This window comes from Meriones unguiculatus, chromosome 7, assembly GCF_030254825.1.
Source record: "Meriones unguiculatus strain TT.TT164.6M chromosome 7, Bangor_MerUng_6.1, whole genome shotgun sequence".
NCBI lineage: Eukaryota > Metazoa > Chordata > Mammalia > Rodentia > Muridae > Meriones > Meriones unguiculatus.
In genome coordinates, this window is record NC_083355.1 from 112,721,057 (window position 1) to 112,743,623 (window position 22,567).

Consider the following 22,567-nt stretch of genomic DNA (forward strand, 5'->3'; position numbering starts at 1 on the left):
CCCCTTCTCACATTTCAGCTTAGAAGAGAGGGAATGGACCTATTCAAAGTCACACAGCAAAATTATACATTCCGGGTCTCAGACCCCACTGCCCACCAGTCTGGCCCTCCTGTCCCCGGACCCAGGAAGCCACCTGCTGGTTATGACCCTACAGTTGGAGCAACACAGGCAGGGAGAACAGGGAAAGCCACTGTCCTCTGGGCCCCACATCCTCTCAGAATGGTCCTTAGCATAAGGCACCCGCTGCCCGGCTAGGAGCAGAAAGCCTGAACCTAACTTAATAAAAACCCACTGCGTCCCACAGGAGAAGATGGTCCAGCAAAGACTCCTTCTGGGGTGGAGGGCAGGAGCCAGGTTCCAGCGAACCACCCGCAGACGGAGGCCCTACCCTGCCTATGACTCAGTTGCCTCTCCTACAAAACGAAAGTAGCAGCTGATTTACAGCATGTAGAAGGCGGAGACAGCAGAGGAAACCAAGAGTCAAACAGGACCGCATCTCTGCCTGTTTTCCCTCCTGTAAAATGGGGTTCAATTTAACTCCTGCAGCATGAGTTCATACGATTAAAACAGAGGGTTAATCTTTACAAGGCCCTTGGAAGTAGTGGCACACACGGCACATACCGATCTCCAATAAGCATGCATCAAATTAAAAATCCAACAGTGAAAACCCCAACCTCCCGTGAAAGGATTACCCCAGAGGGACAGGAGTAAAGGCCAGGCGGTCTTGTTTGCACAGTCACGGACACACACATCTCCCTAGCTAAGCACAAGGCTAGCAGCAAAACCATCAACAAGCCCTGTCCAACACACGCACATAGATAACAGATACAGATATATAGATAGCTATTACAAAAAATAAAGATAAAAACTCAAATCAGCCGTTAACTACTGTCAAACAAAAATACAGTAACAGACTGAATGGGGTTAAATTCTCCCTCGGAGCCAAGTTTCTCCTCTTTCTCTCTTCCCTCTCCTCCTTTCTCAAGCTGCTTCTGTAGGAACGGGCGAGTATGCCATCTAGCAGATAAAGACACACATCTAAGGGACCAATTGGTTTTTTTTTTTTTTAATTCAATAAAATTTTGGACTACAGCTCAGAACTGAGTATCTGTCAATGGCACTGCTCTGGTTTGTACCGCTCAGGCCTCTGTCTCCTGCCATCCAGAAGCTCACCCCAGTCAGAGGGGAAATAACTGGCCCCAAGTCTCAGGGCCGAGCCGTGATGGCGAACAAGGTGCCACCTGTCCTGACTCAGGCTCGTGAGACTCTGTGGTGACAGTGCCAGCTCTTCCAGTGGCCCCAGGGCCCTATCACAACAGCTTCCGGCCTAGGGGACGGGTGTGTCCACACACGATAGCAAAGAAAGTTGATAGTACCCCATTAGTCCTGGAAGGAACAGAGATCACACACACAGTTGTACAGGTGACCCAGACTCCCAGAAGTAAATAACCAGTGCTTGCTTAAACCCACAGTTCCACAGAATCAGATAAATGATTCATGTTTATAAGTTGCAAATAACTACAATAAGGAGTATAAAATAAATCATATTCATGAATGAAAAAAAAAATTTTTCCCAAGGTCCATAGAAATTCACATTCCCAGCTTGCTTGGCTGCCACCTGCCTCTCTTCAAAGCCTTCATATGCAAAGGTCAAGTTTTGGGGGGAGGGAGGGCTGAGGATTTTTTGGCCGCATCCAGATGCAGCATGGGATTCAGATATCATCCCGGATGGGGTACAGAGATGTTGCCTGCTGCTCCCAAACAAATGACAGAATGCCTCTCCCTAAAAAGCCTCCTACCCAAGCTAGCCAGGCCAACCAGGTCTGAATCCCTTTTGCTATGTGACTACGGGCAAGGCCTTCAACTTCTCTGAGAACCTTAGATACCTGAATTCGGTGCCCAATTAGCAATATCTATTTGGAGGTTTGAAAATGAAGTGAGAAAATCCAAGAAACTGATGGAGCACAGTGAGGAGAAGGACCAGGTAGGACCTCTATCTGGACCACCTAGCACACCTTCCTGAGCCTTGAGAACTGTCCACCCTCGCCCAACCCCCAGCCTTAACCCAGGGTTCCGTTCCTCAGACAGAGCAGGGGGCTATTCCTCACTGCAGACCAAACCAATAATTAGTTGTCACGATTTAATAGTAAAGAGAGATAATCCATACCACAATATACATGGATTTAACTAATCTTAATTTGGAGGAGGGAAAATAACAGCTCCAAGTAGATCAAATGCAAGTGTTTTGAGACGTTCTGCAAGTGGGGTTATCTCCTGCTTCCAGCACGGGCCCCTTATTTACTCTCTCTCACATCCAAGGTTAATGTTTTGGTTTTTCACACTGAATTTTCTACGTAGCCTGCAGCGAATATTCTCAGAGCAGCATGTAAATCATGGGGCTCACCAGGACCCCCTTCCTCCAGCAGCGGGTTTCCGAGGCCAGAAGCCAAACCCCTGTCTATACAAAGGCTCTAAGGCCTCATTCTGTCCTTCCCAGGCCCCACCGCCACCCCCAAAGGGTTTCCAATGAAGACACATACAGCAAGCACAGACACCATAGGGATAACTACCTGTCACCTCCAAGCTAGGTATCTGCCACCTCCTGTCACTAATGTCCTCTATTTCAGACAACTGGCATTTTGGGTTTGGGGTGTGTTCAGGTCTCAGCCCAGGACAACCAGCTGAGGTACCTATGAACATATCAAAGTGTACTCTGGCCACCAGGTTCTCCCAGCACCCCTCAGTCACTACCTGTTACAGGGTCCTCCTACCCTGACCCCCTACCCTAAAATTATCCTGTCTGGGGACTGGGCTGGGCTTTCTCCTCCCCCAGCTTCTCTGGCCCTATCTAACTAACTCAACCATTTTTGGCTACCCCAGTCTCTTGACCCAGGCTTTCCATCTGGTTGGTGGGTCCTCTGTTGTTCTTCCCCTCCCATGTGAAAGAGCTCCTCACACGGCCAACTTGCTCTGTCCATGTTCTCTCTGGATTCCCCCAGATGCCTCTGTCTCTGCCTGTTGTCTCTCTTACGTCCATAATAAAAACCTCAAGCCCTCACAAGCAGTCATGTCCCGCTTTTATTTCTGTTTTCATTCGGGGAGAAAGAAAAGACAGCTGAGAGCAGTTTCCTCCCCAGTGGGCCTCCTTTTGGGTGTGGGCAAGGTGATAACATGAGAAGTGAATTTCCTTTGGGGGCCATCTCAGGGAAGTCTAAGTAGACTGCAGAAGTCACGGAGAGGGCAGGATGGAGAAGGCAGGCTTCCCATCACTGTTATGTCGGGTGCTCCCTCTCCTCTGCTGGGCTGTCTGCCCCTGGCTTGAGCTAGGTGGTATATCCGAAGCCTCACTGCATCTAAGTCCCCAGCAGGATGCGGTAAAGTTGGCTCAGGGAGAAACTGAGGCCAGGAAAGCAGTGATTCATGGCTGGAGTAAAGGTGTTTGGATTTCATCCAGGGGACACCAAGGTCCCCTTCTGAGCTGCTTCCACAGCTCTCTCAGGAAGCTGTTCCTAAAACACCCAGAAGTGTGTGGTCTGGGGAGAGGACACCGTGGTGGAAAAACCTCGTGCAGGCCTGTATGTGCACTGCACAAGCGTATTGTACTTGCGCCCACCCTGTACCAGGTATCCATGCTCAGGCTTGAGACGTCCTTAGCTGAATGCACCGATGAAGGAACTGAGGCTGTGAAGGGCAGGGAACAGGGTAGCCTTATATCCTCTCTTTCCCACACAGCTTCCAACCCCAGACAAACCCCTGCCTCTCCATCCTTCCCCTAGACAAGCCCTCACAAACCCTGTATCTCCTTATCCCCCACCCAGGTCAGCTTAGGTACATGGACCTCGTGCCTGAGCTAAGTCCCGAACAGAGGCAGGGAGAGGCCACAGCAGGAATCACTAGGGACACACAGAACCTCCATGGGTGGGTATCAGCATAGGCATCCCTGAAACTCTTGAGTCAGAACTCCAGCCAAAAGCTTCACTTCTCACCACCCCATCCGAAGGCAGGCCTTGAAACCAGCTGCCAGGGACCTGCTCTGCCACAGCAGGTGACCAGTGAGGAGGACCTAGGCCAACATGCCAACACTGAGGACGGGGTTACTGTCTCCTCACACATCCCCTATGAGGGACTCGTCTCAAGGGAAAGAGCATAGGTGTTCAGTTAGGAAGGAAGGAAGGAAGGAAGGAAGGAAGGAAGGAAGGAAGGAAGGAAGGAAGGAAGGAAGGAAGGAAGGCCCTCCAGGAGCCGAGCTTTATAAATTCCTCTCCATGCCTTCCTAATCCTTTATCAGAGTAGTTCTCAAATGCTGTGGGTCACGCCTTGTTGGAGGTTGAAACACTCTTTCACAAGGGTTGTCTAAGACCATTGGAAAACACAGATATTTGCATTACAATTCATAATGGTAGCAAAATCACTGTTACAAAGTAGCAACAAAAATAATTTTGTGGTTGGGGGGGGTCACCACAACATGAGGAACTGGATTAAAGGGTGGCAGCTTTAGGAAGGTTGAGAGCCGCCGCTCTCTCATTTAAAACAACAAAACGATCACAAACTATTTATTTACAGCCCTTTCCAGAGTGACCTTGCCAAAAAAAAAAAAAAAAAAAAAAAAGGATAGGACAAAGCACACACTTTGGATGATCAACTCCTAACTCTGCTCTCACTCTGGGGACACTGTTAAGGGCAGGTGGAACCTCACCTATTTACAGACCAACATCTCCACCCATCTCCGGGCCCTGCTTCTGGAGGTTTCTGGTAGAGAGGAAAGGCCGATTGGACCAGGCTGCAGAGCATGCTCTCACAGCGACCCCACGGACCCAGCCACGCTGGCTAGTCAGAAGCAGAGTCCCAAAAAATCAACAGCCACCTGCTCCCTGGCTACTGGCAGGGACCAGCAAGACCAGCGGAGACAGCAGCGGGACACGGAGCAGCTGGGAAGAGCCCTGAAGCCACAGCCGGGAGCCAGGAGCAGGGGACCCATTGAGGCCAGTGTGCCAGGGGCCTGGACAGCAGCTGTAAGGATTTCCGGAAGCTTGGGTGGAGAAGAGACCATGATTCCTAGCTCCCCTCTTAAAATATAAAGGCTCAATTATCTTTGAGCAGCTTGCTTTACACATGAATTGACACATTTATTTTACAATAAATAACTGAAAGTTATCTGTGTTTCCTTTACTGTTAATCTACACAGAGAAATAATAAACAGGCCTTGTCTACCAAGCTGCAAGGACTGCAGGGTCCTCAGAATTCAATTAAGCTAAAATAATTAATGCTCTCGCCATATTAAATTACTTTATACATTTGAGCCACTGATGCTTTATTCTTTAATTTCTCCTTTCTAGTAAATGAAAAAGAAAATAAGAAAAGAAAAGTTGGTACCCTAGTCGGGAGGGACCAGGAGACCCCAAGGCAGAAAGGGTGAGGTGGGTGGTGGGGACAGGAGTGGCCAGTTGCAGCTGACACAGAATGAGGAATGCTTTGTGCCTTTGATTAGAAGAGCATCTTAAAGACTTCCAACAGACGTAACTCCTTAGGCTTCTAAGGGCTTATTTTACATAGTTCTTCTAGAATGAAGAAATCCGCTCCCCCCTTGCTCCTCTCGCCCTGCCACTGACCAGATGGACCAAGGATATCTCCTGTCACGCATAAAGTAAAAATACCGTGGGCCATTAACAACAGTATTGGGGGTGGGGGGGAATGGGATTGGGGGGTGGGAAGCTGGAGGATAAGGACAAAGCTGCTAGGAGATTAACTGCCTTTTGAAAAAAAATCACATTTAGTTGCTTTCTTAAGCAAACTTCCCCCACGGTGATCCACGGGCTGCCATTGGGAAAGACCTTCAACGTAAAATGAGGATTCGGAGGCTGGGTCAGCAGATGAAAGACGACGAGGAGCCAAACACCCTTCGAAAGGGCCAGTGCACTGCTGACGCATGGCGTCCCCCTCCCCCACTTCTGAAACCCATTCCAAGTGGATCTCAAAATCCACAGAAAGGGACTCGACACCCTTCTGGCCCTAAAGCCGTGCAGGCCATGTTTGTCTGCCCCAGGCCTGGTTATGTTTTCATGCCTGATTCCCAAGGCCAAAATGGTTGGCAGGTCCTCCCCACTGCCCATACTGTGTCTGTGGGGGCTTCCAGACTGTCTAGCTACTCTTAGTGACAGGTGAATAAACTGGGGCCCAAAGGTACATGCGACTGCCATGTGGTACAGAGTCGGGCTTGCAGTGACGCTGACTGCCTCGAGCTGATGAGAGGTCCTGGCCCACTTTGTGTCACCTTCTAAGAACATGCAATGCTCCAGTGTCCTTAGGGCTTCATGACCACAGGGACTGGCCTCGTGCTTCCCCACCTGGCTACCTACTAGCACCCCGAGAAGCCAAAGGGCAGTTGTACTGCCAAAGCAAGTGGTCCTTTCTTTCTCCAGTCCTCACACGAGGCCTGCTAGGATTATCCATTCCCTATTGACAAAAGAGGAGGCCAAGGCTCAAACTCACCAAGTAGCTAGCCCAAAGTCATAAAAGCAGGACTTGAACCTTCATCTGCATGAACTTTAAAGCCTGTCTTGCTTCCTCTTTTGGAGAACACAGCAGAACAGGGCTCCCACGTTCCCCAGAAGCAAAAGCTTTGGTTTGCAAGCTGCACAGAGGTTCCCTGGGAGACTAGCAAGCCATGGTATGGCCAGAAAGAACGGACAGCAAAATCACAAGTGGGTACATCCCACTGAAGGGCACAGGTGGTGCTTGGGGCCAAGGCTCCACATCCGTTCTTCAGTAGACAGACCAGCTGTCCAGGTAGAACCAAATAGCATGCCAAAAATGGATGTCCACTCTCCTCCAAGGGATCAGAGCTCAGACGGGGTCAGGCAAAATGCGAAGCAGGCTCAAGGCCTACCAGGTACCACCACACTCTGGGTCATTTCAGTCCTTCCAACCATCAACACAAAGGAGGTCTCCTGAACTCCATCTTAGAGATGAGGAAACGCTATGCCCAGGTTGGAAATAAGAGTCCAAACTGAGCCTGGCTCCAAAGCCAGGGACTGAGCCAAGATCACCAACAAACAGAGGGCCAAGCCAATGTCCAAATCGTGTGCTCCAGCCCCTTCTGGATTAAGCACAAGGCAAAGAGTTCCCTCGCCAGAAGCAAAGCACCCAACATGCAACAGCCGGGCCTCCCTCCACTGCTTTCCCCAGAGAGTCACTTGGAAGGTGGGGACCCCAGGAAGGGGAAGGCCCAGATGGTGACCCAGACGCCATTTTGAAAGTCCCTGGACCTCCCCAAGAATCAGTGTTCCAAGGTCAGTGAGAGAGACCAGTTTCAGAAAGCACCATGTGAGCAAACGTCATACCTGCAATGTTCTCCTGCTTGGGACAGATGCCTTTTGTGGGCGACAGTAGATGGTCATCTTCATCCGGCGTGACCTGGATCCCGATCTCCACTGGCTCGGACACTCTCCTGAGCTCAGAGCGAGAGGAAGGTGGAGGACTGCCCTTGTCCAGGACCTTGTCGTAGCAGGAGCCTAGGCCCCCACACTGTTTCTTCTTGTGCTCTATAAAAACCAGGATGTCCCCCAGCGGGAAGTTCATCTGACACTGGCCACAGGTGAGGAGGTCAGGGTCGGGGCCACCCACCATCAGCCCCAGACTGCTAGGCTCCTCTATCTCCAGACCCTCATCTTCCTCGAGGATAGCAGCCTCCACATGGTCAGCCTCTGCTGGAGACAGAAAGGAGACAGGGGAGGGGCAGAGAAGACAAAGATGGGCTTAGGTGATCACAGACTGGCTCCTTCCCCCCCTTCCCACTAGGAAGCCCCTTTACTGTCAGCCACTGTGGCTCCCCACATCCTCCCAGGATTGGAGCTCACCATCCCATCCCATCGTAGCCCTGAGGTCATCACAACAGCACTGATTTTTGGCTCTTTAGAGTAGGCCCTGCCAATTTCTCTGAACACATATGAGTGCACACACACACACACACACACACACACACACACTGGCCGCCAGCACGGTCAGCTGTCACTCCAGATCCATGATTTGGTAAGCTGCCCCCACATTATCCCAATGGACAGCTAGGCTAAGAAGCAGGCAGGTAGCACAGAGTCCCAACCCCTGGCTCCAGCGGACGCTGCGCCCTCTCCCCACCAGCTTTCATTCATGTCCATAGCCTCCCCATTCATGAGCTTCCTATTCGCATTCTTCTACCTGAGTCCTGGCCAGGTACCAAACTGGAAAACAGAAACCCAGACAGGCGTTGGAAAGCTAGTCCTGCCCAGAGAAAGAAGCGCAGGTGTTCAGAGGTAAGAATCAGGTTCCAGAATGTGGAAGGAAAAAGCACACTGAAGAGGGAGCCGGCTTCCCCACACCCTGCTTCTGCTCAGACCTCCAGACCCTCGTAAAACTCTCAGTGCTCATCAGCTCCCCACCGTCCTTTGTGTCGGTCGGTTTTCTTTTCATTCCAAGAAAGAAAGAAAGGAAGAAAAAAAAAGCCTCTTCGGACTCCAAAATCATTTCTTGGCAGACCTCAAACCACACTTTCAATGGGATGGATGCTTTTAGATTTCGTTAGCAGTCAGTACACTTCCTTTTTGCTGTTTATGTTATTTTTTTGGAAGGGTCACGAGACCTAAATATTTTGAAGCTAATAAATGCTTCGAGAATCAGCCACTCCCTCAAGGGATCCCTGGAAGGCTCAGCCTGGAAGTGCCATCATAAATCAAAGGAAGTGGACGAGGAAGTTCCCTGTTCCCCCGGGGGTCGGCACAACCCTGGCTGGAATTCCTCGGTGTCAGCATGGAAGACAAGTGGCCATGCCTTCGTAGTAGCTGGAGACTGCCACAGGTCTGACACCGGGGAGGGAGATAAACTTCTGAGCTGTCCAGCAATTAGGAGAGGGTGATGATTGGCACAGAGGAACTGGAGGGAGTGAAAAGAAGGAAGATCATTCCGTGGCAGTGAGGTTATTAATGAGCCAGAGCCAACGTGGAAAACTGAAGGAAAATATTCTGTGGGATCTCCCATGCTACACGGAAGTGGCTGCTCCATGTTCTCTGAGCACAGCTTGTTTGGGGCCTATCAGAGGCCATGCACAGAACTGAACCTGAGCCTGGTGGTGTATGATGTGTACCGAGAGCCGTGCGTGAAACAGGGAGGGCCACTCGTGGCACAGGGAGAGCCGCAGCTACCACCAATGGAAATCACAACTTGAGTCTCTGCCCTGGAAGGCAGGCAGGACCCTCTGTGAATTAAATGTAGACATGCACCCCAAAATATGGCAGGTCAGAAACAGTGCGCAGATGTGTAAATCTTACATCTGCTGCCTGTAGATCATTAACAGCAACGGGGGGGAGGGGAGGAAGGGGAGAGAATAGACAGGTAAAGGGGCCATCCTCACCATGCCAGCGAGAAATCATTAATTACACTTGAAAAAGAAATCGGAGTTTACTTAAAAAGGAGCTTGAAGACAATGCTACGTAATTAATTTACCGATTTATCTTATGAAAAGCTGCCTTGCCATGGTTAAAATGTAATCACAACCTTCAAACTGACGGTTCGAGGGAGAGACTGGATTCCTGTAAACCGTTTGTCAGGACGTAAAAGGTAATTATTCGGTTCCTCCTTTCCCTTTAATAATCTAACATTGAGCAATACTGTTTATATTGAAAAGCTTGCACCTTTAATTACCAATTACATATACATAATTTCAGAGCCAAAGGAGAGGGCTGTGCAAACAGTCCTTTAGAAATATAAGGATGTATTGTGCCCCATTTGCAGAAAGGAAACACCTAATAAATAGAAGGAGGGTGTCAAAATATTGTTTGGTCAAAAAGAAAAACAAGAAAAAAAAAAAGCCCAAAGGAAATGAGCTGAAAGGCAAAGGCGAGGGGGGGGGGGGACAAATGAAATTGAGAATTCAAAGCTAAACAGAGAGGTGCTACACCTGGAACAGTTTCTGTGCCTGCGCGGCGCAGGCCTGGCGACACACCTGGTCCTCACAGCCTCCGATAACAATAAACCCACTTCCCCAGCCCAGCGCCGCTCTCAGCAGCAACGGGCTGCTTTTCGCTTTTTAATTGAGCCTTGTTATTATTATTCGACTTGTTATTATTGCTAGTAGTAACTTTTTCAGCCATGCCTGCCCACCTGGACAGTTCTCCAAAGCGTGAGTTACATCCTGTCTGCTAGGAGGCTTCAGTCCACAAAAATCTCAAATCCGTTTTCTAACTCCAAAGAAACACAGACTAGCATAAAAATCAGTAAAGGTCATATATGGCTGGTCACAGTATTCCTCTCTCTCCACTCCTTCTTTGACTAAGACTCCAAACCAGACTCTTTTCTTTTCTTTCGCTTTTTATTTTTTCTTTTTTTTTCTTTCTTTCTTTTTTTTTTTTTTTTTTTTTTATTGTTCTGCTGGTTGTCTGTCTGTCTGTCTTTTCACTCTTCTCATGCAGCAAGTCCTGTGAGTCCCAGTACCTGGGTGTGAGGGCTAAGCTGAAGTTCTGGGTTCTGTAACTCTCCCTTACCGGCAGCCAACCTGGAGTACCAAAGCCCTGCAGAAGACTGACAGTCTGTGCCAGCACAGGCTGAGCTCAGAACTTAGGTCTCAGCTTCCAAGACTGGGATCCAACCCACCACAACTACAATAGGAGTCAGGAGGAGAAGGAACAGGGAAAAAAATTAAAACTAGCTCCCCTCCCACTTTCAGTGTTGAAAGTAAAACTCTTGATGGTGACAGCGTGCCCATCCTGTCAATGCCAAGGAGTGGGGTTTCCTCTCCCCACCCCCAGGCTGTACGTGGGTCTCCTGTTGCTAATGATTCTCTCCTGAGGAGGATGGCAAGGTTGACCCCCAGCATTCAGGCAGCAGAGTCCCACTGAAGCCCAACTTCTAGGTTAGAATGGATGGAGCAGGCAGCTTGGCTGGGCCTAGAAACTCGGGCGGAGGCACTCAGAGACACCCCCAAAGGCTGTGGTTTCATTTCCGGTGGCAGGCGGATATGGGCTGGGCATGTAGTGTGTGTGTGTGTGTGTGTGTGTGTGTGTGTGTGTGTCCCTTTTAAGAACTGTATCAGTAACAGAAGAAAGAAAAGGGGAAAGAAAAGGGCCAAGTCCTGAGAAAAGGGAGGCTGGTCCTCTGGAACCCTCCTCGGCTACCCTATACTGAAGACACTTGCATCTCCCAGCTATGAACCACCTCGGAGGACCAAGCCTCCACTCACACCGGCAGAGAGTCCCAATTGCTCCCCGAGAGAGAAGAGACAGATGAAAGCAGCCCTCCAACCCCCAGATTCTAGGAACCAGCCCCTTCCCTCAGCCTCGGGTCTTAAAAATTAAGGCCCAGATAAAGCGTCCCTCTGAAAAGATATGTGCTCTCCTGTAAAGCTCCAAGTGTCAGGCAGCCTGCAAAATATGACTGCTCTCAGTACACCATGAGCCGGATGAGAACAGCAGTTGCTAAAGTGTTTGACTCATTAAGAGGAAAATGAATGGACGGATGCAGCCGGCAACTTGCTCAAATGTAAGATACCACAGAATTGGAGAAAGCCTTGAAATATTAAATCTAAAGCACATGAACAAATATATATTTATACACATACAGAGAGAGAGAGAGAGAGAGAGAGAGAGAGAGTTAGATTTTCTTTTACAACAAAACCACATTTTATTTACAAGGCTGGGCCTCCTCCCAGCTGGTAAACGCGTTTAGAGGCAATGAAATCAGGCTTCACAAATAATAATGGGCATCACTGTTAAGCTGAAGGGGGAACCCTTGCTCCTAAGGCAAACTTCCCATGTGTCAGTTCCGATGGGAAGGAGTTCGGGACAGAAGACACAAATGGAGAGAAGCTGTTCACACTGGCCCAGCCAAGCAGCCTCCAACCCTCCAGCTCACAAGGCCTCATCTAGCCTGAAAGTCCCATACGTGCACACGGATCCTAGGGCCCTGCCTGTCCTGGTCCATTAACAACTGCCCTGCACTTGCCCCTTGGGGAATTCCAGCTGAAGGAACAGCTACCTGCTGTCCCCAGGCCATGGTGTATGTGCACTGCTACACATCACACACACACACACACACACACACACACACACACACACACACTCCCACACGCACAGGCATTGCTGCAGACACGGTACTTGGGCTCCTGTTCCCTTCTGCTTCCGCTCAGTTCCAAATTTCTATCCGTAATAGCTAACCTACAGAAAGTACTGTTTCAATAAGGTAGGTGGAGACAGTAAGGAACGATGGGGGGAGGGGAACCGGGGGGGGGAGTCGGGGAGCAGGTTGTTAAAACCGTGTGCTGCCAACGTCACAGCCGCCATCACAATGATTATGTATGTTTACAAAAGATGCTCAGCGTCCACCCATCTCTGCCTCATGCCTGCTTCCTACGGAGCTGGAGCCCTGGCCAGCCAGCCTGTGCTCACCAACACTCTGCAAAGGGGTCTTCCCAGTCAATTCCAGGGGGTACACACAGGAGGGCCGGAGACACGGAGAGATACAGCAACAGTCACGACACCTACATGCACACCCAGTGGAGCTCGACACTTTCTGAGCTCCCATCAATTTTTAATTTATTGGATCCAAGGGAAAATAACAGCCATAGGGAGGGGAAGGAGAGGGCCGGGTGAGAGAAGGCAGGACTCAATCCTTGGGGGAAAAAATGCTTTATGTCTAGGTGGGCCAGGGCACCACAGCGACAAGACGAGAGGTTTTATGAAGTTAGCCAACTGAGGGAATAATGAAGTGCCCTGAGAAGGAGAGGTGGAATCAAGGGGAATTGCCCCTGCTGGGCCACAAAGGATTAGGTCTCTAGTTAGGGCCTGGGACAGCCCAACTAACAAGGTCCAATGCAGCAATTACACATTCTATTCCTCCCCCCCTGCCCTGACCATTGGCCCTCTCTCGGTGGCTTTAGAAGTCCTGCAAGTCCCAGGTGTCACTTCCCTGCATCCCCCTAAAACCCTCCAAAAGCCCTGGAGAAATGGGCATACAGCACACACCAGGTTGACCCCTGCCTGCTTTATGCCAACCATAGCACACGGCTCAAACTGAATTTTTTTTTTTTTTTTCTGTTTCAAGACAGAGTCTCTCTGTGCAGCCCTGACTATCCTGGAGCTAGCTTTGTAGATCAAGCTGGCCTGAAATTCAAGATCCACTTGCCTCTGCATCCTTCCCCCCAAAACACACACACACACCCATCCCCCAGTGGTAGGATTAAAGGCATGCACCACACCTAACCTGAAATGTCCACCATTTCCCACAACCGGGATAAAGACTGAGAGAAATCAGTCAGAACAGAACATGAGAACAGAGTGGGCTTCTTCTCTGAGAAACTGACCAGGATTAGGGCTCACATGACCAACTAGGGTCATGATGGAACTTAGCATGACAGGAAGGAGGGGAGTGTCTGTTCCATGAAAAGGTCCTGGCTACAGGGAGAACCTCACTTTTACGGCCTTAAATGGCTGACCCTAGGTAGGGAAATCCCATGGTGAGGGCTGGGACCCCCATCCGCACAGACTGTCCTATGGCAGCCCCTCTCTTCTCCTGAACATGGCTCTCCAGAGCCCCTAAAACACGGTTCAGGAGGCTGGATCCCCTCAACACTGAGAACAGATTAAGGAAGGAAGAAGAAAATTTATACTCAGGCATATTCATAGACCCTCACCCTACCAGAAAGTTCAAATGAAAAGCTAAGCCCAAGCCAAAAGAGAGCGAATCGGCGTACACTTTGATAAATAAAACAGCTGCCTTTAAAAAGGAGGAAGGAAAAAGGTGAGAGCCGCCAACCACAGACTAAGCACTGCTGTCCATGAGAAAACTGCAGGTGCCTTCCATCGTCAGCGCCACGATGCTTTGATATGAGAGCGTTCTCTGTGGCCAAACGGGAGCATTTGTTTTGCTTAACATTTGGGTTCTCAGAGATGGAGGGGAGGGCTTCCCTGGGTACAGCGGACACAGGGCCATCTCTGGAGGATCCAGATACTCAGAGACACTAGAAGCCCACAAGGGCAACAGTTTCTTCCCACAGCTCCTCTCCACGGCAGAAATGTAAACAGGGCTCCGACTTCATCTTCTTTCGTTTACAGCAATGCCTTCATCTGAGGTACTTGTTAATGAAAATAATATCAGCACTCGGCTTCCTTGAGTCTCTCGGCATGGTGTTCTGGAAGGCCCGTTAGAGCGGTTCACAAATTTATTTGTATTTTAGCAGTTCAGTGGATCAAGGTTGTAAAAAGTTATAGCAAAACAGGATTTTTTTTTAAAACTCTTTTTACTTTGAAGTTACTTAATTTTGTGTGGTCTGGCATTTCACTGCAGTGAATAGTTCGAGCTGGCTAATTCCACACCCAAGCAAATTATCAGCTGCCACAGAGAAAGGGGGTGGGGGGGATGAAATTCTGGAATTTCAGCAACTACACAAAAGACTTGCATATGTCAAAACGCCAGCGAGCGTCCCTGAACACAGCCCAGCTCACCATCTCGTGCCGGTCTGTCAGTAAACAAGAGACCGCTGTGCTCACCTCTCTCGCCAGCTCCTGATGGGGACACAAGAAGTACTGACAGCCTGCTCCCAGCAATGTCTGGGCACATCCTGGGAAAAACCCAGCACTCGGGGCAGGCCAGTCCACAGACAGGGGAAACAGAATGTGAGCAGATCTCACCGTCCTGTGTTTACTAGGACAGGAGAGCAGCTCTGTGAGATCGGGGGAAACTGACAGAGACCAGAGCCATCAGGACCCCTCAAGCCGGATAGCATGAGTCAGCTGGGCACTGAGACGCGACAAAGCCACGGTAGGAACAGCTGTATGACACGGGACCACCATCCCCCGCATCCTTCTCTGTCTCCTTCTGACTAGGCAGAAATAAGTACACCTACAGCTAATGAAGTCTTCAGGGCAGGATGCTCAGCCAGCATCAATACCGTGATCATGGGGCATGGGATACAGCCCCCACAGAAGAGTTTATTTTTCACCTATCCTCCCCAGATGTGACATCAGCATTAACCTGGGGACCAAAACCCTTGGGGATGGGAGAGGTAAGCTAAAATGAAGGCCCTACCAGGCAGCCTGAGAGTCCTTCCATCATGAAAGAGAGAGATTCTCACAGGAAAACATCCAGCCGCCATCTGGCCCATCACCCCATATATATATATATATATATATATATATATATATATATATATATTCCCTTCAAAAATCGGATGTCTGTGTTGCTGTGTAGTCACAGTACGGGAAGGTCCCCCAAATTCTAAGGCAAATGATGAGGGGTTCTTATAAACTGAATTAAAACAAAACAGTCTCTGCAGGCCAGAAGCCACTGCCCAGACCCAGATGGAGAGGCGCTCTGCTCTTCATCTCAGAGTTATCCTCCGTGCTTGGGCCCACGGTGGGCTTACAACTGGGCAGATTCAAACATTAAATGAAGTAGAGAAATCATCAGATAAATGGCCGGCCCTCTTCCTCCAGCTGATGACAGCGAAGGCTTTTGTCTGACCTAATTTATTTCTCTTTCAGGTTAGAATAAAGCACTTTCCTGTGTCAGGGCCAGCTCTTTAGCTCCTCCACTCAACTCCCTGCACAGGGCTCCTGCTCACTGTGCTGGCTGCAGATTTCTTGAACTCTAAAGCCAAGACATTTACAGATCTAGAAACCCCACAAGCAACACACACATATCCCCAAGCACTACATCACAGGTTTGGGGAGCAATATAGCCTCATGACATGCCACCGTCTGGGCTGGAAGGTAGGCTAGCTGCCGCTGGCCCCAGAAAGCACACATTCCTTGCAAACAAAATTGCCCACATTGTTTGAGCAATGGTATAGCGTTAGCGAGAGAGTCCCTGCTCTGCTTAGTTCTGTGGGCTCACTATGGAATAGACGGGATTGAGAGTGCTATCAAATCGGAGCTGAAAGGATTTCCATCCATCAAGCTGTCTTGGGCCCATGACTCTCTTAAGTAGCAATTCACAGTGATCCCCACCACTACCACCACCTCCTCCCGCAAGGTAACGTGAACCAAGATGGACCACCCCTAAAACGATGTCTCACCAGACTCCCTGGAAGGATTTTGAATGCCTTAACCAACAGAACAAAATGTTCAGAATGTCAAGACCATGGACAGATCAGGGGAGAAAGGAACACTCATTCAGGGATAATTTTAATTGTTTAAAAAGAAAAGGAAATTGAAGGAAAAGAAAAAGCCTCCCCACCTGCCAGGTAAGGGCTTACAAATCGATGGCAATAGCTTGAAAATAGATTCCTCAAACTTATATTCTCATTTTGTCCTGCGCGAATCTCTGCAGGAAAATCAATATCACAACTTCACGCTTAAGACATTTTGCAGCGACACGAACTGCAGCCGCCGCTGTTGCTGCTGAGGCCAACACCGCTGATGGACGCGGGTTCCCAGGCATAGCGGCAGAGGCACCGCAGCCATGACACGGGCACAGAGCGCCCCCTAGCTGACGATAGGCGCCAGGAGAGGCTTGGAGCATCAAGCTTTCTACCAGGCACCAAAAGCCAATTCCACTGAAAGTTTACTTTGGAAAGTATTTTATCACAACAAGCAACTGCGAGTGCAAGGTGATGGAGGTAGGAGGTTCAAAATGGATGCATAAAGGCAGGGAGGAGCGATCAGGAGTCAGAGTCTGATTAGGCGGTCAAAACCTGCTTTGCTGCTGTAGGAACTGGAGTCTGTGACCAGACTGTTTTACATGAGTGAAATCACCTGAGATATAGTTCTAGTTACTGTCAAATGCACCGAAAGTTGAGCTACTCTCTGTCCAACGGGGACCTGCTGGGTCCTTCTGGGGTAAGCTTAGAAGTTCATCTAGCCATCCAATCCTAACCTTTCCAAGTCCCTAAGGCCAGCTCCCCGGGAGAAACTGCATTCACCCCCAAAAATGGAAAGCTGATTTGTTTTTCTGTTACAAAGCATCCAGAAGACCAGACAAAATTTGCCAAAGCCAGGGCTCGGGCAGATAACAGACTTCCCCCCTCCAAACAAGAAACAGGCAGATATACAAAAACCTTCCAATTAGAGGGGGGAAATATCCTTTAAAATATGAGGGGTTGTTAAAATATGCTCGTGGCTCTTCTCTCTCAGGTGTGAATTACAAATGAATAAAATCAACCTGGCATAACACCTTTGACGAACACATTTTTATTCTCCCATGGAACCTGAGCCACTGACACATCACACTTCTAATGACACGGGGTTCCCTTATGCGAAAACGGCAGACAAACCTCACTGCCCCTGCCCGACTACCAAAGAGAAAAAGGAAAAAGAAAGGAAGAGGGTCCATGTCCTATGAAATTTATCAGAGATACGGTTTAGTAAGATAAGTGGACCATTACAGAGATACTGTACCCTAGGGTTCAGATAATTGGGAACACAGCCACCTTTGAAACATACAAAACAACCACAAAACCCAATTTGAAGAGGCTAGCATGGAATTAATACAGCCGGCCTAAGTTCTGCGGCAAATCTTGGGTCTCTGGCTGTCGTGCAGAGTCTGAATGCATACAGAAAATTACTAGTCTTCCTTGGGAACCTGTTGGTGTGTTGCTGAGAAGTTGGCTTCTTCGGGGCTCTACAATTGACCACTCAAGTTTGCCTCCTGGTTTCATCAGAAAAGCCTTAGAGCTTTTCCACGCACTCCAGGCTACATTCCCTTCTGCCTGACCCTGCGTGGTGTGGCTGGTCCAAGGCCCTTCCCGCTGCCTGGCCAGCGGCTGCCTCCCTTACCTTCGACCACCTCCCCCATGTTGTTTTATTTGTGTTTGTTTTTATTAGTGTCTGCGTCTGTCCCCCTGTTTTGAAAAGCCACATCCATCTGGGTCAAACATTTTGAAACAGACCAGAAGCCTAGGTTTTCCTCTCCGGCTCTCTCCTAGTCTCTTAGCTCCCTCACTCTTCCTCTGTGCCAGTGTCTGTAGAGGTGACTAACTCATTTCGGGGCCCTTCCCCTCACCCCCACCCCACACACAACAAGATCATGGGTCCTGGTTTTGTGCTTGTCTGCTCTCCTAGGCCACCGGTGATTCTAAGTTGCATCATCCCCAAAGAACCTTAAGCAGCTGCCCCACAGGCCCAAGGCTGCCACCCACCTGAAAACGATAGGCCGCATTTTACATGGTGTCCTTCCCATCTGAAATCTCACGTGTGAGTGCCTGTAGGGGCCGAGGCACCTGCTCTGCTGGCCAGGGCTCCAGGGTCCCTGTGCAACCAGGGCCCCTACATCCCTGCATCCCACGGTTCCCGGCTAGTCACATTCCCCAGGCCAGGCTGCACCTCCCGCATCCCTGTCTTGCCACATCTGGGGTGACACAGCCCAGACAGAAAAGGCCAGCTGCTTTTCTGAGTGCTGTTTGGACCACTCTCCTTGCTTAGAGCCCTCAACAATGCCCAGGCTCTCAGGGTCCCAGAAGGCAGGTAGACTTGCTTAGCAGCCTGGCCTCCTGCCCCCGATCTCTTCCCAGGACTCAGCCAGCGTCAGCTGGCTTTTCCCAGCTGCTCTGAGCAAGGGCGAGACAGTGAACCAATGCAGAATGGAAGGATGTCACACCAAGCCCCCATCACCCCCAGGCCCAGCTGCCACCCGTCCCCCTGGTCACAGCTTCTTCAGGGTAGCCCAGGGATGCCCAGGGAGAGACAGCAAAGCTATCTGCCTTTTCCCTAACACTCAACTGCAAATGCTCTCGGGTGGGAGCTACCACCTTCTCCTCCTTCCCACTCTCTCCCCTCCTCAAAAACAACCCTTGTAATTATACAGGGGCTCCCGGGGGCAAACTGCCTCCTGGACAAATTAGGGTCTGGAAGTATGGAGGTTTTAACAAGCACCTAAAGGCAGGAAGGGGATGCAAAATAAACCGTGGCCGTGGCGAGCTAAACGAAGAAAATAAATGTCAAGTGGTCAAAAGGATCTCGCCGAGACCGGGCTCAAATCTGGTTGCAAAACATTTTGTTTTAAATGCAACCAGCAAGTCTCCCTTGACATTTCAGCCTTGCAAAAATAAAGGAGACTCCTCTTCCCTCCTCCCCCTAGAAGACAGCCCTCTCCCAAGAACCTCGTTTTAATATATATGCCCCCCAAATAATAATAATAATAATAATAATAATAATAATAACAGTAATAATAAACGCACAAATTCTTACTAACGCGTCTGCTGTAACAAAGGAGAGATGGGAACAGCAGTAGCTTCGAGCAGATGGCTCCTGTGCTGGCTTGGAGGGGAGGGGAGAGCCCCTTTATATATTTATTTATTTATTTAAATTCTTTAAAATATAACATAAATATTCGGCTCTCGCCCGCAGGGCCGCCAGTCCTCGGCGGCGGCCGTCATTCACAGCCTTCTCCAGCCCCAGCGCAGCGAGCCGAGCGAAGGATTTCAAGATTACAACCTGCCCGGGGTCTCGATGGCACCCAGAGGAAATTTTATTTCTATTGCAATAAAAAAATTAATAAATAATTTTTTAAAAAAAAAGCAACCGAGACCCAAATAAGCGCGGGGAGGAAGTCGCGCGGTCTCGCGGCCAGGGCCGGCTCCGGAGCTCCGCCAGCCGACCTCGCCGGTGGCAGCGCGGGCACCCGGCGGCTCCCGGAGAACTGCGTACCTGCGCGGCTGCGCTGGCCGTTCCTCTCCTAAAGGAGCCCAGCTGGGGCGGTGGAAGCTGCGGCTTGCCTGCCCTGCCGCCTGACTTCGCCAGACCCCGGCGCTCGCTCGAAAGCCGGCGGGTTTGCACCGCGACCTGCCTTGTTTATTTAGATGGGGAAGATGAAAGATACTGAGCTAGAAAGCTGGATGAGAGGATAATGGGTATTTTCTCCCCTTCCTTTCTGCTGCCTTTTTCTCTCATTATTTTTACTGTTATACGAGCATCCCTCTTTTCCCACTGAAGACTATCTCTTTTTTTTTTCTTTTTGACTCGTGGTGGATATTTTTTTTTCACCAACATAAATCCTCCCCCCACACTTTTTTTTTTTTTTTGGAGTTGGGGGGGAAGAAGACAAGACCGTCCCAGGAGACGGAGGTGGAGAAATGAGGAGGGGGGTGCTCCAGCCCCGCAAACAGCTGCGCAGCTGGATTCTTTTGCAAATAGCGAAAGGAGGGGAGGGGACGGCGGCTTCGGAATCCGAGCACCGGCGCGGTCGGCGCACTGCCTGGCGGGGAGCAGCGGCCGGGCACCCGAAGCCCGCGGCCAACCCCTCGCCCTGCGGTCTCCGGGTCCAGGGCGCACCCGGGGCCCGGTCGGCCCGCTTCTCCGAGCGCGGACCCACGCGCTCGCCAACTTTTCCCGGCTCCCCCTCCCCCTCCGCTCCCCGGCCCCCTCCCCCTCCTCTCCAAACCCCGCCACCAGCGCCGCCGCCGCCACACACGCCGCTTGGAGGGCCGAGCGTCCAGCCCGGCTCGGCGCGCACAGCCAGCCGCCCGCCAAGCCCGCGCGCCCCCTCCCCGGCCCGGAGCCCGCGGCGGGCGGCCGACCCCGGCTGCCCAGAAACTTTCCCAGGGCCCCACGACCGGCCGCCGAGCCCGGCTCGGTGTCCCCAGCCCCGGGCGCCCAGAGCCCCGGCCGCCGGCCCCCGGCGCGCGCGGCAGACACTTACGCGTGAGGAGTTCCCGCTGGGACAAGTGCTGCGGGTTGCCCTGTTTGCGGCGGGACATTGCCCCGGCATCTATTCTGGCATCGCCCGGAGAGCTGCACAGATGCGGGCCGGGGAGGGGGTCCGAGCCGCCGCCGCAGCCGCCGCGCCTCCTCCTCCGCCCGGGTTGGTGCCTCTGCCCTTCCTCTCTTCCTCCTCCTCCTCCTCTTCTTCTTCGTCTTTATTTTGCTCTTTCTTCTGGGCTGTGTTTTTGTTTTTGTTTTTGCAAAAAGAAAAAAAGAAAAAGGCAGGAAGATGACTTGGTCTCAAATAGAAAAAGGCTAAAATAAATTCTAAAACTGCTGCTGCTCGCCGCGGGCTGGCCGGTTTCTTTAAAAAATATATTCTTTTGGATGAAAAATATCTCTCACACTTCTTCAAAGTGCTTGGCCTCTTAGACTTGTAAATGTCTTCTTGAAGTTACGCCGGGTTTTGCACCGGCCTCTGACACTTTTCTTTCGGGGTCTGGTAGGTGAAAAGCGCACTTCCACCCAAGGGGAGGGGGGGAGGAAAATGCAAACAAATTTCAAAAAAGAAGCGAAGGAAAAAAAAAAAAAGCAAAGAAAACTTGGGGACTTGTTTCGTACCCCCTTACCCCGCCCCCTCAAAAACCCGAAAGCAATGAAAAACTGCCTGGGTTCGGCTCTTTCTGGGGTTTCTGCGCGCTGCCTGCTTTTTTTCTTTCTCGGAGGCTGACCCCTCCGAGGCTCTGGGGGACTCCGGGAGCGGCTCCTTCCCGGGTCACCTGGCAGGCTGGCGCCGGCCGGAGGGGCTGCGGGTCCCCGCGCGCGCTCCCCAGCGCTGCCCGGCGCCGCGGGCCCAGGGGGAGCGGGGCCGCCGGGCGGCTCGCCCAGTGCGCCCGGGTCGGTGCGGGCGTGGACGGGAGCTATAGATTGCAACGTGAAGATGGCGGAGTCCGGGTTCTCCGGGAGCTCTCGGTCTCTCTGTGGCTGGGGCTGCCTCTGTACAATGGGATAAAATTCAAGTTCAAGTGCGGACGTGACGTTTAATCTGCTCTAGAGACAAAAAGACCCAGAGAGTCGGAGCACTGGGGGCGACTAGCGGTGGCTTTTTAACATTGTACCCTGGAAGAGAACAAGAAAGCACACACCGAGACACGCGCGCGCGCACTCACACACACTCGCCAGTGCGCACACCCGCACCCCGGGCTGGCCACACGTGCAAACTGCTGGGTTTGTGAGCTGCTCTCCTCCCTGAGCACCGGGGCTGCGCAGAAGCGCGGGAGGGAGGGAGGAGGGGAGGGGGCAAATAAATACAATCTTTGTCCCCTCTCCCCCTCGCGGGAGCAGGACCCCCTGAGGAAGGGGGCGGAGTGCTCCGTGAGTGACTGAGGTACACTGAGTCCGAGGACGTCTAAACCCACCCACTCTAACACCCGAGAAGGAGGGCTGGGAGTCGGAGGAGGGGGGTAGGCTGGGGAGAGAGATAACAACCGATTCACTTCGCTCCCGGGAAAAGTAGTTACAGTTGGTTTGACTTATTTTGGGGTGGGGGGCCGTTTTGTAGAAACTTCCAAAAAGTATTTCCCTGTAAACCGTGGGGGTTTGCTCCCCTTAGACAACAAAATGAAAGATGCTCGGAGGGCCCACTGGGGACCCCATCTTGTTGGAATCCCGGTCCAGGAGGAATCTTCGCCTTTCTGGGTCCCATTAACTCCTGGGGGTCAAGCCCCGCCCCGCCCCCACACCCTCGTCTCCTTGGGAAGCACGCGCCAGAGGGACAGGGCCGCTCCACGTGGGAGAAGACTCGCACTCGCAGACCCAGGAGTGGGCGTGACCACGCTCCCCGGGAGGGTGACTCGCCGAGCCGCCCCCCACCCCCAATTCCCTCGGTGAAATCTCTGCAACCTGGAAGTTGGGGCCCCCTCCTCCACCGCCCGGGATCGGACTTGAAATTGCTTGTCCGACCGGGAAGG

At 51.2% G+C, this 22,567-nt stretch overlaps 1 protein-coding gene across 8 annotated transcripts in view; it reads right to left on the reverse strand.

Annotated features, from left to right (window-relative positions):
* Bcl11b (BCL11 transcription factor B) overlaps nt 1-21,685 on the reverse strand; it is a 91,813-nt gene extending 70,128 nt beyond the window's left edge. Inside the window, exons 1-2 of one of the 8 annotated variants that reach the window (XM_021649125.2) lie at nt 20,596-21,685; nt 7,341-7,703 (exon numbers count right to left, since the gene is read on the reverse strand). In XM_021649125.2, the coding sequence (XP_021504800.1) occupies nt 7,341-7,703; nt 20,596-20,653 (421 nt within the window). In that variant the 5' untranslated portion in view covers nt 20,654-21,685. Of the gene's footprint in view, nt 1-7,340; nt 7,707-19,135; nt 19,385-19,604; nt 20,205-20,595 lie in introns of those variants that run through there. The other 7 variants (XM_021649124.2, XM_021649129.2, XM_021649128.2 and 4 more) reach the window with 7 other exon arrangements.
* Between the last annotated feature and the right edge of the window lie 882 nt (nt 21,686-22,567).